General features: G+C 28.6%; 9 protein-coding genes across 9 annotated transcripts; 5 read left to right on the top strand and 4 right to left on the bottom strand.

Annotated features, from left to right (window-relative positions):
• Window positions 1-102: 102 nt before the first annotated feature.
• Window positions 103-4,594, bottom strand: T551_00387 (GTPase-activating protein IML1; the record flags this gene model as incomplete). Its single annotated transcript, XM_018372654.1, has 3 exons — window positions 103-3,999; window positions 4,042-4,299; window positions 4,343-4,594. The coding sequence occupies 3 exons, from the start codon at window positions 4,592-4,594 to the stop codon at window positions 103-105; spliced, it is 4,407 nt and encodes a 1,468-aa protein (XP_018230988.1).
• A 368-nt stretch (window positions 4,595-4,962) lies between these two features.
• On the bottom strand, window positions 4,963-5,283 carry T551_00386 (uncharacterized protein; the record flags this gene model as incomplete). Its single annotated transcript, XM_018372653.1, has 2 exons — window positions 4,963-5,141; window positions 5,181-5,283. 2 exons carry the CDS (start codon window positions 5,281-5,283, stop codon window positions 4,963-4,965), a joined length of 282 nt encoding a protein of 93 aa, XP_018230987.1.
• Window positions 5,284-6,072: 789 nt separating this feature from the next.
• Window positions 6,073-6,976, bottom strand: T551_00385 (uncharacterized protein; the record flags this gene model as incomplete). Its single annotated transcript, XM_018372652.1, has 3 exons — window positions 6,073-6,676; window positions 6,728-6,806; window positions 6,853-6,976. The coding sequence occupies 3 exons, from the start codon at window positions 6,974-6,976 to the stop codon at window positions 6,073-6,075; spliced, it is 807 nt and encodes a 268-aa protein (XP_018230986.1).
• Window positions 6,977-7,219: 243 nt separating this feature from the next.
• On the top strand, window positions 7,220-10,798 carry T551_00384 (E1 ubiquitin-activating protein UBA1; the record flags this gene model as incomplete). The annotated part of the gene is made up of 13 exons (XM_018372651.1): window positions 7,220-7,293; window positions 7,341-7,426; window positions 7,472-7,554; window positions 7,600-7,734; window positions 7,781-8,105; window positions 8,150-8,664; window positions 8,711-9,316; window positions 9,358-9,962; window positions 10,005-10,023; window positions 10,064-10,173; window positions 10,218-10,418; window positions 10,462-10,614; window positions 10,669-10,798. The coding sequence occupies 13 exons, from the start codon at window positions 7,220-7,222 to the stop codon at window positions 10,796-10,798; spliced, it is 3,042 nt and encodes a 1,013-aa protein (XP_018230985.1).
• Window positions 10,799-10,978: 180 nt separating this feature from the next.
• Window positions 10,979-12,136, top strand: T551_00383 (uncharacterized protein; the record flags this gene model as incomplete). The annotated part of the gene is made up of 5 exons (XM_018372650.1): window positions 10,979-11,031; window positions 11,081-11,309; window positions 11,369-11,827; window positions 11,875-12,061; window positions 12,111-12,136. 5 exons carry the CDS (start codon window positions 10,979-10,981, stop codon window positions 12,134-12,136), a joined length of 954 nt encoding a protein of 317 aa, XP_018230984.1.
• Window positions 12,137-12,248: 112 nt separating this feature from the next.
• T551_00382 (uncharacterized protein) lies at window positions 12,249-14,524 on the bottom strand (the record flags this gene model as incomplete). The annotated part of the gene is made up of 2 exons (XM_018372649.1): window positions 12,249-12,605; window positions 12,650-14,524. The coding sequence occupies 2 exons, from the start codon at window positions 14,522-14,524 to the stop codon at window positions 12,249-12,251; spliced, it is 2,232 nt and encodes a 743-aa protein (XP_018230983.1).
• A 205-nt stretch (window positions 14,525-14,729) lies between these two features.
• T551_00381 (uncharacterized protein) lies at window positions 14,730-15,256 on the top strand (the record flags this gene model as incomplete). The annotated part of the gene is given in 6 exon segments (XM_018372648.1): window positions 14,730-14,767; window positions 14,843-14,914; window positions 14,922-14,972; window positions 14,984-15,070; window positions 15,137-15,168; window positions 15,246-15,256. Coding segments are annotated over 6 exon segments (291 nt in total).
• Window positions 15,257-15,691: 435 nt separating this feature from the next.
• On the top strand, window positions 15,692-16,342 carry T551_00380 (uncharacterized protein; the record flags this gene model as incomplete). The annotated part of the gene is made up of 3 exons (XM_018372647.1): window positions 15,692-15,934; window positions 15,987-16,006; window positions 16,054-16,342. The coding sequence occupies 3 exons, from the start codon at window positions 15,692-15,694 to the stop codon at window positions 16,340-16,342; spliced, it is 552 nt and encodes a 183-aa protein (XP_018230981.1).
• Window positions 16,343-16,675: 333 nt separating this feature from the next.
• On the top strand, window positions 16,676-18,054 carry T551_00379 (uncharacterized protein; the record flags this gene model as incomplete). The annotated part of the gene is made up of 6 exons (XM_018372646.1): window positions 16,676-17,275; window positions 17,317-17,418; window positions 17,468-17,617; window positions 17,660-17,758; window positions 17,799-17,902; window positions 17,949-18,054. 6 exons carry the CDS (start codon window positions 16,676-16,678, stop codon window positions 18,052-18,054), a joined length of 1,161 nt encoding a protein of 386 aa, XP_018230980.1.
• Between the last annotated feature and the right edge of the window lie 318 nt (window positions 18,055-18,372).

Genomic DNA, 18,372 nt, shown 5'->3' with positions numbered 1-18,372 from the left:
ATATTTTCAGAATACATATTTTTATATAAACCTTATAACATAAAGATATTAAATATAGATAACAATATTTTCATAAGATTATTTAAATTACTAATAAAAATATTATTCAAAATCTTTTATTATTTGTTTTGGGGTATATTTAGTTAAAATTTCTTCATAAAAACTTCCTAAAGATGCTTTATCTGAACAAAACTTTATAAAATCAATACAGAGTTTATTTAGCTCTAGAGTTAAATCTTTAAAAGTCCTTTGTGATTCCATATTGAATTGGTTTGAAACAGATGTCATAGATCCAATTCTTGATAAATATAACTGATTTGTTAGCCATAAAATAGTATTATCATTTTTAATTTGGGCAAGAGCTGCACCCGATTTATGAATATACTGGGAATATTTATAAAGTTTTCCCCATGAATATATTACATCAATGGATTTTGGAAATCTATCAATTGACTCAAAATCTAGTATAAAATCAAATTTTTTTAATAGAAGAATACACCAAAAATTTGGGTCGCTTGCTAAATCTTGATCTGACTTCATAGATTGAGGAATAGGAGGTGGCGATAATGCTAATTTAATTGAAATAGCTGATTGAAGCGGATTATTGTCACTATTTTTATACGCTTCATCTATAGGTACTTCAACGAGTTTAAGACCATATTTTTCTGCAACTCTTCTCCAAAATTGTATCGTATTCTCAACGAGACGAGATGTTGTATTAACCCATTCTACATGAATATGATAACATGTTTTTGGATTATAAATTTTATCATAATGTAGTCTTATACATTCAGGTCTATAGCTTTGTTTTTGTGGATCAACATCGTATATCAAATACTTACTTAATTCTATTCGTGGCAATTTCCCAGTAACTACTGGAGTTAAATTATTTGATATAATAATAGAATCCGATCTTGAAGAATTTTCAGAAACAGCATTAACAGGTGTAACTTTCCGTGTTCCAAACCAACTTTTTGAAGTTTTTGATGGTGAGTATTCAGGCTTCAATCGATAAAAAAAATATCCATCCAAAAACTGATGGATTTTATTAACATGTTCGAATAACCCTTTAGAAAGTAGCTCATTACCATAATAAACAGCTTCTTCTCTTGTTGAAATATCTGAAAAATTGTCTACTAACCATGTAACCAAATCCATACCAATAAAACAATTCTCATGCAATTTTAAATGCCATCGACGATCTTGGAATTTAATGCCTTTAGGACCTTGTATTTCTTGTGCAATATTGCTCAATTTTGCATCAGACATTTTCAGTTTTTCATTTGTTATTGAATTTTCTTTGCTCTGAAAATTATAATCAGAATCAAAGTTTTCCAATTCTTGTATAATAAAAGCAGAAGTATTTAATGTAGTAAAAATTAAGTCCAAATGGTTAGAGTCTTTCCCGGGTACATGTTTAACTTTGTCTTTTTCAGTTAAATTAAAATAATCTCCTTTTTTTATTAACTCGTAAATTTTAAGTATACCAAGGATCCTAATCTCTTCATCATTTAAGAGATCTAAAGTATTAGTATTGGAATAAGTCAGAATTTGCTGAACAGGAGTTGGTTTAATATCCATAGGAACAAAAATATAACGATATCTCCAATATTTTATCGAATCATTTAAGTTATCTTCTTGTCCAGCTATTAATTGATCGGCATAATTCCAATTTTGACTTTCATATGAATGAGAAAAGAAAGAAATATTTCTAAGTTCATAACCGTTATCGAATGATAGCCAACTATGATATTTATAATCTAATGTTTCAATAGGATTATATTTTTTAACATATCTTTTTACTTCAATATTATGTCCAGAAAAGTCGCAAGTTATTTTATGAAATTGACAATCACCAAGAGTTAAATATATCGTTTTGTTAAAAATATCTAAAGGTCCATCAAGAATATTTTTCTTATTTAATTTAGACACTACAGAGTTTTTTTGAGATAACACAATTTGGTTAGGATCATCAGCTAATACAGAATTACCAATAACTATTTGAAATCCTTGATCAAGGCGCAAGTTCACAAGTTCTATTAAAAGAGATTTTTGATCAAAATTAACTTTTTCAGGATCAATAGTGATTGTATATGTATAATCTTGATAAAATTCCTGCAATTCTTCAGCACTAGGAAAGTATTCTGTTGAAAGAGGTAATGATGCTGGACTACAAATTGAGGGCCAGTTGATTTTTTTCATATTTATTTGTTTTGTATGAACATCTTTCCATCTTCTATAATAGACGTCTGAAGGAGGATGATTACATAAAGGATTAGAAGGATATTGAATAATGTGCCATGGAGGATTTTTTTTAAGTTTAAATTTCTGAAACTTTTCAGAGGAAAAAGGCATTCTAATAGTTGAGTTTTTTTCCGACTGTTTTAATATATTAGTACTAGATTTGTTTTTTGTAAAATCCTTTTTAGAATCTAAAAACCTAGGTTCAGAAGTATGAAAACATAGAGAGCTATTTTGAGCTACATGTGAATCAGCTTCATTGCGCTCCAATTCTTTATTTTTTATTGTAGTTTTCTTACTAGAAAGCCTCACTAACGCCGATAAAGAAGAAATAGAAGTAGTGCTTGGAACACTTTTTAGATATTGGTTATTAAATAAATCTCCCATATTTGAAAGGTTTTGTATCAAGTATTTTTTTGAGAGAGTATGAGCTTTAGATACAAAGTTGGATGTTTTTTTATGTTCAGTATATGATTGATTGGATTCTTTAAAATTTTTCTCTTTATTTTTTATGTTTTTATTTAGAAACGCAATGTTTTCTGATCCATTTTTTTGAATAAAACCTTGATTCTTTATTAATTTTTCATTATGTTGATCTAAATTTCCTATGTTTAAAAAAGAATCAACCTTTTTATTAATTTTAAAAACATTTTCATCATATTTTTCACAATAAAAAGATATTTCATTTTCATTATCGAAAGAATTAACTTCAGGTAAATATTCAATAGCAATTTTACTAACTTCATTTTCCATTATCCCCATCATTTGTAATTCATGCATTTTACAACTTGGTACAAAAGTATTTTGTTTTTTTGTTTTATAATTCCAATAATTAATTTGACAAAAATATGGAATTGCATATATCCACGAATCATATTGTTTTAAACAATTGAAAAAGTTTTTATTATAAGAGCTAGAATTGGAGTTTAAATTTTGTGATGATTGTATCATTAAATCTTCTTTGTCCTGAGAATTATTTGTTTTATTAGATTTTTTTTTATATTTGAATAAAGGAACTATATGAAGTGGAGGTTTACTTAAACATATAAAATCGATTCCTATGCCATTATTAATAAGATTTTCTGCTGTAATTTCGAGCATTTTTTCATCTACTTCAAAATGACCTGTCCCTGGAGTTACAATGATAATACTTGTACCAGTTTTCAAAAGATCATAGTCAATATAATCATTGCACAATTGTTTAGTTACAATGTTGATTGCTTCAAGGACATTTCCTTGTAATGCATATGACATACTGGCGAAAGCTAAATCAGTATTTTCTTGATATAATTCATTGACTTTTTTATGCGTCATAATGTCTCTTTTAAATTTTTGAAGTTCTTGTTTTAATTCTGATATAGTTGACATGCATTCATTTGAGGATAAATTATTTACTACAATTTTAAAAAAATCCAGAGAATATTCTGGGCATGTTTCATAATAATCTTTATAATTTCTTGTGATTTTTTGAATTCGAGATGAACAATGATATTCTTGAGATTGAGGAAGATTAAAAGACCCCGTATTCTCATAATAGATTCTAGTAAATAGAATTATTGTAACACTATGGTGTGTACCCATGTTTTTCCATCTTTTAAAAAGTTCAGGTAAAAATCCATCAACTGCTTTGTCAAAAAAAAGTTCTCCATCTTCTTCAAATTCCCACATTTCTTTACTCATTTGAAGAAATAAAAAATACCTTGCACTCTCTGATCGAAAAATTGGTTTTGTTTTAGTCGAAACGTATGCCGAGCATTTCTTTTATCATTAATAAATATCCAGATAGCAATTTAGACACACTTTTTTCCCATTTATCCAAATTTCTCTAATTTCTGCACGTAAACTTCCAGCAAAGAGTATTTTTTCTCCTTTCCATATACATTTTCCTTGCAAGTCTCGAGACAAATTCCACATATCAGAACGTGAAATGTATTGATCTTTGAAATAAATAACAATATGATCTGCAGAAATAGATTCTTTTTCTTTAACTACTGTAACTCTTACATATATTCTATTTCTTAATCCAAATGTTGTTGAAACCGTTGTTGAAATTGAAATCTTCTTTATCAGTATATTTTTTTTCCTACTTTTTGCAGAAAACCTGTAAATTTGATTGTTTCTTCTTCAAATCACCTTCTAGAAATGTTGGAATCACAAAAATACGCCTTTGATTCCTATTTATTCCATATTTTCCGCCTGTTTCTACCATACGTGGAGATAATTCTTGATTCGTTTGTCGAATTTCAATTGCATCTCCTGCACTCAACCCAGGTACAAGATCATCATTAATAATGACATCATGATTAGAAAATGACGTATCATGTACCCACAATGTAAGAATTGCACCTGACATTGCGGTTAAAGCTTAGTTGAAATTAGAGATTGATTTGAAAATGAGATTTAAAAGATATCGTTACATAGGGATATTAGTGAAAAGGAATAAGTATAAATAAGAAAAATATACAAAAAGGATTTTAAAGACTAAATTAAATAAAGAAAAAAGGAAAAGAATATGAGTAAAAAAGAAAGTGTTTAAAAACTGAAGTATAATATCTGTAAAATGTAAATATAAGATATTTAAAAGATACATGATTCCTAGAGATTAAATCTATTTTAGTGTTTAATTAATGATATAGATCAATGATATAGGCTGATTGAAGTGTAAGAATAGATATTTTGTTACTGATAAACAAAAATATAGATAATAAGTAAAATTAAGGTCTATGATTGGGTATTTTGCTGCATCATAGATCTGTAGTAAATGTTTCCAGCAACCATAATGGCCAATGTAAAGCCTTGGGCATAAACTCGGTATCGAAACATCCTATTTGCAAGTAGTTTATTTTTCCGTTGAATAGCAATTGTTGCGCCTAAAAAAGCAAGACAAGTAGCTAACACGCCTTTTATAATTAGAAACATGTGTTTATTTCAACAAAAACTCTTAACTACAGGCACTAAAGGTTCTTTTTTGACTTTTTCGACTATTTTTTTCCATCCATTTTTTTGTGTATTTTGAGTTTCAAAAGACAAAACCGAAGACATTAAATTTATAATCCTTTTTTGATGCTTAATTAAAACTTTTATTATAATCAAGATAATTCTATATTTATTTAAGTTTCTTTAAGTCAATTTAAATAATCTCAAATATTGGATGTTGACCGATAAGAATTCAAAATTTTTAAAATTTTTAAGTGAAAATATATAATGCCTAAGTATATCTATATTAAACTAATATTATGAATTTTATATTTGAACTTAAGATACAAAAGATATATTTTAAGAAGTCTTAAATCTGTATAATTATTTATAAATAAATTGTGTTAGAAATTAAAATATAAAGAAAATCTTTAATATTTTTGTAATAAAAAAGAACTTTTTTGTTTTATTTTTTGAATAAATACTTTTAAGCTTCTATAATTTTATATATTACTTTTAAAATTTTCCAAATATTAAATTTTAAACATTTAAATTTATATAAAAATACCTAAAGATACTTTATAAAATAATATATGTAATAGAAATATTTTAAATATATAAAACTGTACAAAATAATTTCTTTTTATTTTAAATTCAAAACGTGAATTTCCCAAAATGAATTTTCCAGCTTTTTAACAAAACATTCTAAAATCTTATATAAGTCCAAACCTTTTTCTATTTTATGATACAAATTAAATATTTCTATTTAGCCTTTAGTGAAATGTATAATACAAAATCAATATAAAGACATTGCTAGTTTTCATAAAAAGACATAAACCTTCAAAGAAATCTTTAAAAAATAATTATTATAATCTATACAAAGAATAAATTATTCAAAATGTTAAAAAGATTGTTTCATTTTTGAATAAGTGCGTTTAAACTCAACTGTTCCTCCATTTTTTGCATAATAACGTTATTTAGTACAAATCGGTAATCAGATGCCATAGAAATACATTTAGAAAGGATATCATCAGACTCATGTTGATCTGTTGAATTAAATAATTTTAAGCCAAAAGACCATAACTCTGTTAGCTCATCTTTTACTGCCATATATCCAATGACTAACGAAAATATTTTATCATTTTCATCTTCATCTGTAGGATCCATAATCACACAATTGTCTTTATTTATTATTGCAGCAGCTCCTGTAACTAAATCTACACATTCTATATTTGCATCTGCAATCGCTGCAGATGCACATGTAATTGCCGCTGCAAACGTAGAAAGTTCTCCATCAGCTTCAAGAACAAAAACGTAGATATGGATAACGGACTTAGGAAGAATATCTAATTGAATTGATGGAGATATAGCCGCTTCAAGATGTAAAGACATATCTTTTTCAATTATTTCTCGGTTACAACCATACTTCTGTTTTAATGCAAAAGGTGCATATTTTACTTCACAAACAAGAGATGCACTGGAACTAAACGGTGCATTTTTTAGTTGCTGAGGCCCATAACTATAAACTCATAAGTTAAACTACTTGATTTTTTCCAAAAAATATCTTTACACTGCAGACACCATTTTAATTCGTTCTTGTTCAAGATAAGCAGAACCATCTGCTTTTGTAATCAATCCTGTTTTCATATCTTTATATCCATTAGTTTTCTTCAACTTTATCACTATTAAATATACATATTTTCCTAGATTCATATGAAGGTCTTACACGTGGATTATTTGGTTGTTTTTCATTTAAATCCGTCAAAAAAACTGGAATATCAGAAACAATTGGAAAATCATTCTTTTTCCAATCAGACATAATTATCTTACACTACAATTTTTTGCCTTTTATTATTTATCTTAAAACCTGTAACTTTTCATATCAATCGTTTTTGACATTCTTTTATTGTAAAAAAAGATTTTAAGAAAAAAATATAGAAATGGTAAGATTTTTCATTTTAAACCTAAAAATTCAATAAACTTGATATCAATTTATTACATGAATGCTTTAAAATATTTTTTTTTTTGAAAAAAACTTGCTAACAAATTTATATAGTCTAAAATGCAAATTGATCAGCTAAAACCTATGGAGACAATAGAACATAACATTGACGAAGGATTATATTCAAGACAATTGTAAATATATATCTATTTCTTTTTACTTTTATCTAATAAGCTCTTAGATATGTTTTGGGACATGAGGCAATGAAAAGAATGAGTGTATCAAATGTTTTAATTGTTGGGTTAAAAGGTTTAGGATGTGAAATAGGTTGGATTTAAGAGTTTTCTATTTATCATTTATAAATTTTATTAGCAAAAAATATATGTCTTGCAGGTGTAAAAAGTATTACACTTCATGATCCTCATCCTATACAAATAGAAGATTTGTCATCACAGGTATGAAACTATGAGTTAAAAAGAGCTATTTTTTACCTATGGAAGTTTTTTTTTAAGCATTCAGACATAGGGAAACCTCGAGATCAAGTTTCAGTTCCATATCTTGCAGAATTAAATCGTTATGTTTTAATTTCATTTTTAAAAGAAGAATTAACTTATAATGTTTTGAATCAATTCCAAGTAAATAAAATAACAATAACATATTTTCAAACTAATAAATATAAAGATTATTGTTTTAACTGAAACTTCATTAAAAAGACAGCTAGAAATAAACGATTATACACATGAACATGGAATATATTTTATTTCAACAGATATACGCGGACTCTTTGGAAACATATTTTGTGACTTTGGGAAAGATTTTGATATTTTTGATATTAATGGAGAACCTCCAATTTCTGGCATTATTTCTTCAATTTCTCAAGATGGTATAGTTACTATTCTTGATGAAACACTCCATGGACTTGAGGATGGAGATTATGTAACTTTTAAAGAAGTAAAAGGGTTATCTGCATTAAATATTTCGCCGCCAAGAAAAATTCAAGTCAAAGGTAATTTTTTTTCTTTTAAAATTAATAAAATCTTAATAATTTAGGGCCATATACGTTTTCTATAGGAAATGTTGAAAGCATGGGAGAATATGCAGGAGGTGGAATATTTACTCAAGTAAAAATGCCAAAAAAAATTCAATTTAAATCACTTAGAGAATCGATTCATTCTCCTGATTTCTTGATTAATGACTATTCTAAATTAGACAGAGCATTATTACTTCATATAGCATTTCAAGCATTGCATTCATATGTAGAAAAATTTAACACTCTTCCTAGACCACGTAACGAAGCAGATGCAGAAAAGGTATATTCTATCGCCAAATCTATATCTTCCCAATACTCGGAAAATTTGAATTTAAATGAAAAAGTGATTAAAGAATTAGCATACCAAGCTCGTGGAGATCTAAGTCCCATGGCAGCTGTTTTTGGAGGATTAGCAGCTCAAGAAGCATTAAAAGCTATTAGTGGAAAATTTACTCCTATCCAGCAATATATGTACTTTGATTCATTGGAGAGCCTTACAACATCTTGTAATTTAACTGAAGAATCATGTGCTCCTGTATATTTTATTATTTTTACTTTCGTTTACTTACATGTTTTTTTAGATTAAATCTCGATATGATGGTCAAATTGCAGTGTTTGGTAAAAATTTTCAAGAGAAAATATCAAATGTTCGAGAGTTCCTTATAGGAACAGGAGCTATTGGTTGTGAAATGTTAAAAAATTGGGCTATGTTAGGCCTTGCAACTGGTCCTAAAGGAAAAATATTTATTACTGATATGGATACTATTGAAAAAAGCAATCTTAATAGACAGTTTCTTTTTAGATCAGAAGATGTTGGAAAACTTAAATCAGAATGTGCAACTAGTGCAACAATTCGAATGAACCCCGAAATGTTAGGAAAAATTATAACCTATAGAGAAAGAATTGGTCCAGAAACCGAAAATCTTTTTAATGCAGAGTTTTTTAACTCTTTAGATGGTGTCACTAATGCATTAGATAATGTTAATACTAGGATATATGTAGATCAAATGTGTATTTTTCACAGAAAACCTTTATTAGAATCAGGAACATTAGGGACCAAAGGAAACACTCAAGTTATTTATCCTTATTTAACAGAGTCATACAGTTCATCTAGAGATCCTTCAGAAAAATCATTTCCTATATGCACTATAAAAAATTTTCCGAATCAAATTGAACATACTATTGCTGTAAATAATTCTTTGTTTTAAATTAATCTAAATATTTTTAGTGGTCTAGAAATCTTTTTGAGGGTTATTTTAAACATCCAGCAGAAAATGTTAATTTATATCTTAGCCAACCCAATTTTATTCAGGAATTATTAAAACAAAATGAAAACCAAAAAGAAATTTTAGAAATAATATATCATTATCTCGTAACATCTAAACCTTTAACATTTGAAGAATGCATTGTTTGGGCACGTTTAGAGTTTGAAAAAAAATTCAATAATGATATACAACAACTTCTGTTCAATTTTCCAAAAGATTCAATTACTTCAAGTGGTACACCGTTTTGGTCTGGTTCTAAAAGAATCCCTACTCCACTTGTATTTGATATAAATGATGAGAAACATATGGCTTTTATTATTTCAGGTGCAAATTTACATGCTTTTAATTATGGGCTTAAAGGTGAAACGGATAAAGGAATTTATAAAAGGACTTTAGAAAATGTAATAATTCCAGAATTCACACCAAAGACTGGCATAAAAATAAAAGAAACAGATTCTGAACCTAATACAGATGCAGGAATTCGAACAGATCCAAATGAGCTAAATTGTCTTATTAGTAATTTACCCTATCCATCGACATTGGCAGGCTATCGACTTAATCCTGTTAAGTAGGTTAAATTGCTTTTAATTATTTACATTAATAAAAGTAGTTTTGAAAAAGATGATGATGTAACTTATTTTTTATAGATTACTTTTCTAATTATTATAGACGAATTATCATATAGATTTTATTACAGCTGCATCTAATCTCAGAGCGTTAAACTATGGAATAGAACCAACAACTCGCCATAATACGAAACTCATTGCAGGAAAAATTATGTAATTTTTATATGATTAAAAACAACATTTTAATTCATTTATAGTCCAGCTATTGCCACTACAACTGCTCTTGTTTCTGGGCTTGTTTGTTTAGAATTATATAAAATTATTGATGGGAAAAATAAATTAGAAGACTACAGAAACTCTTTTTTAAATCTAGCATTACCATTTATTGCGTTTTCTGAACCAATTGCATCTCCCAAACTCAAATATAATAATAAAGAAGTATCTCAGATATGGGAAAGGTAAAAACTTTATTAAAGAAAAAGAAAACATAATTATGTATAGATTTGATATTTATGGTGATATTACTCTTGAAAAACTTCTTCTTCACTTCAAGAATAATGAGAATCTTACAATTACTATGTTATCTAGTGGAGTAAGCCTTCTTTACGCATCCTTTTTTCCAGAAAAAAAGCGACAAGAGCGTCAATCAATGAAGTTAGTATTAATAAATCGTTATATTAAAATGTATTTTAACAATTTTCTATATAGGATAACACAGCTTATAGAACTTGTCTCAAAAAAACCAGTTCCAGAACACAAAAAAACAATTCTTTTGGAAATATGTGCGGATGATGAACATGGAGAAGATGTAGAAGTTCCCTATATCTGTGTTCAGTAGGTATGACATGTCTTTCTACAATTATTCATTTTTCAAGTTTAACCCCCTAATATCTTTCTATCATTTTTAGCAGATCCTTTCGTCTATTTGGTTTAATATTTTGTATATTCTTCATCTCACTTTATATCATTTTTTCATCAACTTCGTAAGTTCGATACGACCTCATAATTTTTTTACAACATGCTTAGTACATTGTCTGCTTCAGATAAACCAGAAAATGCTCCTTCTGAATGGTATACTTTCTCTTTTTTCTTCTTATTATCTAAATAAACCTTTTTATAGTCCAGGAACATCTTCACAAACAGCAGGCCAAGCAGCTGCCTGTGAAAATTGTCCAAACCAAGAAGCTTGTCTAACAACACGTTCAGAAGTAGATCCTGATATTGAATGGATTAAACAACGAATGGCAACAGTCCGTAGAAAGATTTTTATTTTAAGTGGTAAAGGTGGAGTTGGAAAAAGTACTTTTACTGCTCAATTAGCATGGTGTCTTTCTATTAATGAAAAACAAGTATGTGAATGATATATTATACTAATTAAGTAATATTATTCTTAATCTAAAAGCTATAGATTGGTGTTTTGGATGTTGATTTTTGTGGTCCTTCGATTCCACTATTAATGGGTTGTGATGGTGAACGAATCCATACATCAGGTTCTGGTTGGACACCTATTTATGTTTCAGAAAATATTGGTGTTATGTCAATAGGATTTATGCTTCCTAGTCCAGAAGAAGCAGTAATTTGGCGTGGAACCAAGAAAAACGGATTGATTAAACAATTTTTAAAAGACGTTGAATGGTCTGATTTAGATTATTTGTTAATTGATACGCCTCCTGGAACGTCTGATGAACATCTTAGTACAGTGAAATTTCTTAAAGAAACAGGGATTGATGGAGCTATACTTATTACTACTCCACAAGAAATTTCTTTATTGGATGTTCGTAAAGAAATAGATTTTTGTAGAAAAATTGGAGTACCTATATTAGGAATTGTTGAAAACATGAGTGTATTTGTTTGTCCACATTGCCATGTAAGACTTCTCTTTTTTTCTTTAATAATTAAACAGAATTAATTTAGCATACCTCACAAATCTTTAAAGCAACTACAGGTGGTGCCCGCGCTCTTTCAGAAGAAACAAATACAGTTTTTCTTGGTACTATTCCACTTGATCCTCGAATACGAGAAGTCTGTGATAAAGGTTTAAATTTCATTGAAGAATATCCGGATTCATTGGCATCTAAAGCTATTTTAGACATTATTAATGGTAAATAATCTATTAAGTTATTTATTTGACCTAATAAATGAACGAAAAGAACTTTGCAAAAAATTAGGCGATTAGGAACTGTGTGGTAGAATAGGTTGTCTCTTTAATATTTAAATGATTAATATAAATGTCAATAATTTAAAAATGTTTTATCATGTCAAAATGAAATTTTTTTAAATATACATATTTAGAATTCCATTTTCAAAAGCAAATGGTTAGTTAATTTTGAATCAACATCAGTATGTCCTATTTCTTCTATGGTACAAAGTATTTGCTTAATGAACCCTTTAATAAGTTTTTCATCGATTGTCTGTGATACTGCATGATCATTTATAAGAAAAGAATCGATTACAGAAACAATTAGGTTAACAGATAATAGGATTTTTTTTAGTGTTATTAAAAAATAGTCATTTTTCAAAAACAATTTTTTCATTAAACTAGTTAAAAACTGTTGATGCGAAGTTTGAAGAAATTCTGGATCATAATTGAAATCTTTGGAAAAAAAGATAACAAATTTTTGATATTCTGGTTGAATGACCATTATCTGTATTTATCATTAGTTTTAAGTGAAGAAATAAAATAATAAACCTGAAAATATTCCCAAAGGCTATCTAAGAAATACAAAACATAACTAGCAATAGCCCAATGCGATCGAATAATTCTATTTGGAGTGGCAATAATACATCGTCTTTTCTTCCATAATTCAGATAAACATGTTTTTGCTTGTTTAATTGCAATTAAATAAGAAAAAATATTACTATAATCTTTAACATCTTGTTCAGAAAAAAATAATGTAAGTGGCCACGGTATAGAGAATGATAAAATAACTGGTATACCGATCAATAAATCTGAAAATGAAGTATTATGCGCAACATCTTTTGAAATCAAAAGAGAGAGCATTCTCCGATGAAGTATTATAGACGTCTCATCCACATCTCCATTCATGTCAAAATTTTCCTCAATTCGACTTAGTTCTTTAAATGTTCTAACAAGCAATACTGAAACTTGAGTTTGTTTTGACATTTTTACAATTTTTTGTTTATTTAATACCTCTTGAAGAAAACAAAACACAAATTCAGAGTATTGAAGCAAATAATAATTGCTCAGAAACTGTGCCCAAGCATCGATCATTGGCAAAGACAAGATATGCTTAAATATTCGTCGAGCACACATTTCCTTGACTTGTCGAACTGCTGTTTCTAGAGATGGAGTGGACAAAGGATATTCTAAGGATGATAAAATCATTGTTTGTTCGTGTATCATTAAAGAAAGGTCCAATACATCACAAATATCATTGGAAGAAGCTCCGGAAATTGTTGTAGAAGTAAAGATAATATTACCAGTAGTAGAAAGTTCATTCGAAGTATTCGTTCTTTCTACTACTCCCCAATGACTACGTAATCTCCGCATTGCACGGCCTATCATCCAGATGTCATTTGCAGCACGAGCAGATACAAAATTCGGCAACTGTATTGATATATCATTTGAGTTTAAATCAAAATAAGAATCGAATTTAGGATTGGAACTTAAATTAACACCAATCATTGATGGAAGAATAGTAGTAATCCAAGCTTTCTGTGCTGTACAAAGTAACGTAGAAGCAACTGTTTGAATTTCACCTGCACAACATTGTACATCTTCTGAAAGCTGATTTATTAATTTGACATCAAATTCATTAAAAAAAGAACGCTCAACATCATCTCTGCAAACAACGGTGCTTGTAGAAGGAGTACGTGAATGTTGATCCGAAACATTGGAAACATTATTTAAAGAATCAACCGTATTATCTGAGGTATCACTTAAAACACAATCAGAAGTATTGTTTGAAACATCGTTCAAAGCAAGATCCGAAACATCATTAAGCACTTCATTTAATGATTCATCAAATCTAAAAGCAACTTGTTCAAGATAATCCATTTTCCGAAACCATGGTCGCAATGTCTGTATCAATAACGTAAGAGAAACAGGAGGCAAAGATGATTGATAATGCGATGACTGATCCTGAGTTTGTGTTTGAGATGTTTGTTGTTCTTGTTGCTTTTCTGCTTCATGATGTTGCTTATAATCATGTTCTAACTTAATTTCTGAACAAACTCCAATAAAAAAAGAATCATAAAGAAGAAGACGTTTCTCAAGTTCACAAAGAACATCACTAAATATCTGCAATTGCTGTTCAATTGCGCTTACGATAGAATTTCTTACAACACAATCCAAACTAAAATTGCAAGTATTGTTATAAGGAATTATAAATGAATTCTTGTTAACAATAGAAAGTTTACTACAGCAAACAGTACTGCACATTCGACGAATAAATGCATGTTGTTGTGCAAGATTATTTAGCCGAATTAATAACTGTTGTTCTGCAGGATGAAAATCGGCAATAGAAATAGGACCACTTTCATTTTCACCTCCAAATAAGCCAGACGTATGTGCTGCTAAGTGTAGCAGCAGTTCATGAAGCATAAGAAAAAAACACTAAACACAAATACCAAGTAAAAATATCAAGTATATCTGCAAAAATATAGTGTATGTATACCAAAATATAAAACACGTGTAATAATGAACTAAAAACAAAATCCTGAACCCTGAATACTATACACCGACTAGTATATACCTTAAAACTAAGGTATATGTGCTTTACAATGGAATTATATCTGTGTTAAGTTACATGTATAGACTCAAAATTCCGCATAGAAGTCAAAAACTGTATATATATTCCTTAATACTAAATTATATGGGTAAAACGTGATTATATATGTTCAATACTATTTATATTCTTAGAAATCCGTTAAATATTAATATCAAATTTACTCCTAAATATCTAATTATGATTGTAAGAACTCCACTATATCTGTTTAAGTTACAGAGCAAGTACAGCTAAGAATTGCACTGTATATGTGTTAGAATTCAAGTTAAATATAGTCTTAAACGAGATATATACATAAAAAAACCAAGTATGTATGAAAAAATTGACTATATAAAGTCTCAGACCTTAATATATGTACTTTAGTTCTAAGTTATATAGATAAAAAGCTTGAATATATAAGCAAAAACTTAAATATATCTTTTAAATAGTAAAAAACCTTATCGAAGTGCTTTAAATTCTTGTACTTTTGACAATTAAACCCTAAAATACTAAATAGTGTATATTATAATATATTTATATATATTATACATGTATTAGATGTATACTAAAAACTAAGCTTAAGTAGAAAATGTTAAAAGGAAAATAATGGATATATTATATGTATCTTTTAACAAATACAATAAGCCATACTTGAAGCACTGTAAAAAACACTATACTATATACAATATTTACAAATAATAGCATGCTTTTAACTATATTTGTTTCTGCCTTGCATGTATTTACTCAAAAATCTTATTTATGTATTTCTATATTATATATATTGCGTATATATATTGCGTATATAATACAAATATACTATATACATTTTACACATAACATAAATAAATTACATACATATACGTCCAACTATATTCCCTCAACTACCTACACTTACAGACAACACAATAAGCTTTCGAAATTTTCGGACATCCGTTTCCGACATAGAAAACACTTGTTAATACATATAAATACATATATTAACAAAAACAACAAAATAATACAATATGTCTGCAGATGCAACAGTTACTCCTAGTGTTTTAGATCTCCGTGTTGGCTTGATTGATAAGGCTATTCAGCATCCCGATGCTGATAATTTATATTTATTAACCATTCATTGTGGAGATGCAGAACCACGTACTGTCGTTTCAGGACTTGCCAAGTATATTCCTATTGAAGCCTTACAACACCGACTTGTTGTATTACTTTGCAATCTTAAACCAATCAAGTTTCGCGGTATTACTTCACAAGTAGGTATCTCGAGTCACGTGACCTCTTCTGCTCTGTGCAGACGTGTCAAAGGCAGAATATGATAAAATAATGTTAGAATTCGCGTAAAACGCGTTTTTTGTGTCAATTAAGCTAATAGAAAGGCAATGGTTTTAGCAGGAAGCGATGCTATACATAGTAAACTTGAGCTGGTGGAACCACCGGCAGAAAGCACGCCAGGTACTCCAGCAGTATTTGATGGGCATGTAGGAGCTCCATTGACGCTTTTACCGCCTAAGAAGAAGCTTTGGGAGCAAATACAACCAGGATTACGTGCAGATGCATCTGGTGAAGTAGGATGGGTTGAGGGAAATGGTGTATGGCGGGCGTTGCGCGTTGGCACGTGGACGTGCAAGCTGCCCACATTACGAGAAGTATCAATCAGTTAATAAATTAATATGTTTTAAAATGAAAAAATATACAAAAAATAGAAACAAAAAGTGTTCTGTATTATATTTGTTACATTAAATATATTGAATGAATAAAATTGTCTTTTTTCTTATCTTAGATTCTCTGTCGAAGGTTAACATCGATAAATGTGAGAAAAGGATTTAGTCTATAAGAAAATATTACAAGTAAAAGCCCAGAAAAAGACAATCAAAGGCACTGAAGGGCATAAAAAGGAGCTATATGACTATATATTTATTAATAAAAAAAGACGTTAAAATTCGAAGAGTTTTGAAGCTTTTTTCAACGTTTTTACATTAAGTTTTGTCTTAAAAATGACAGAACAAATAGAAATAATTCAGGAGAGTGATGAACATATTGTACTGCAGGAAATTCCCCCTAGAAGTATGTCTACAGAGTCAATTAAACAGACATTTACATGCCCTCCACATAAAAAGAAACGTATATTTATATTGAAATTACAGAGGAAAAAGCTTTCTAGAACGTTTTTTCATTTTTTTATGTGTTGTATATCACCAAATAAATGTATTTCAAAGGAAAATGAAGCAGAAAATGGAGAAAGTCCAAAGACTGTTACGATAGATGTTAATTTATTACCAGAAGGGACTGAAAATGATTCTTTAATACAAGATACACAAAAAGATATTCTGCTTGAAGAAGAAAATATTGGAATATTGCAGAATTTAAAAGGAAATCTGAATGAAGAGACTGACTTTAACACGACAGAAATATTTCCTCTCACTGATCAGGATCCTATATATAGAGAGAGAAAAGTTGATATTTCTTTAATTTTTTCACAGATAGATGGTATAGAAAATGGTGAAGCAATTCAACATCCATTATCTCCAAATATTTCAACCGAGATTGATTTATCACTTTCTTTGATAAATTCACCGTTATCCATGCCTCATACGGTAAATTAAAATATTTATTATAAACAGGCTCATTACTATAGGAGAATCAGCAATGGCTCTTGAGTCCCATTCTTGATGCTGATAAAGGAAAAAAATGTCTTGTTTTAGATTTGGATGAAACACTTGTCCATTCTTCGTTTAAGGTATAAGCTATATACGATTATTTTTAATTTTCTTATTAAAAAACCAAAGATTATTCATCAGGCAGACTTTATTATCCCTATAAAAATCGATTCGATTTATCATAATGTATATGTTATTAAGCGTCCTGGAGTAGACTGTTTTATGAAACGAATGGGAGAACTTTTTGAAATCGTTGTTTTTACTGCATCTCTTGCTAAGGTATAATAATATGGATATAAATGCACTAGCTAACCCATATAGTATGCAGATCCTGTGCTAGATATGCTTGATATTCATCATGTTGTTAAACATCGTCTTTTTAGAGAATCTTGTTTCAACCACCAAGGAAATTATGTAAAGGTAAGATTTTTTTCTTTAAATACGTCAATAAATTTTAAAGAATTTATCACAACTTGGACGTGAGTTAAAAAATGTTTTAATCATTGACAATTCCCCAGCAAGCTATATATTTCATTCATCGAACGCAATACCGGTTTCAAGCTGGTAAATTCTCTATAGAATTGTTTCTTAGATTTTAACAAGCAAATAGGTTTAATGATATACATGACACAGAATTGCTTGATCTTATACCTTTTTTAGAGGATTTAACGACTGTTTCTGATGTAACTACTGTACTTGATTTAGCATTAGCATAAATTTTCGGCACTTTTTTCTTCAAGAACATAAATGGCGTTTTTAAAATATCATATAATGACTTATACTGCAGCAATTTATATTTTTTAAAACATAAACATTTTATAAAGTGATACCAGAGGTATTAAAATCATTAAGAAATACCCAAAAATGTATAGGGAATAATATAATGTTTTTAGCAATTTTATATTGATCATATATTTAACGTTGTATTTTTGCTCTTGACAACTTAATACCCTAAAAAATAAAGCAATCAATACTAATGGAAAAACTACTCAATCAAATACATGTCTCTAAACCCATGATATTTAGATGTTATC

Source organism: Pneumocystis jirovecii (assembly GCF_001477535.1).
Source record: "Pneumocystis jirovecii RU7 chromosome Unknown supercont1.2, whole genome shotgun sequence".
NCBI classification, from domain to species: domain Eukaryota; kingdom Fungi; phylum Ascomycota; class Pneumocystomycetes; order Pneumocystales; family Pneumocystaceae; genus Pneumocystis; species Pneumocystis jirovecii.
This window is presented reverse-complemented; position numbering and strand designations above follow the sequence as displayed.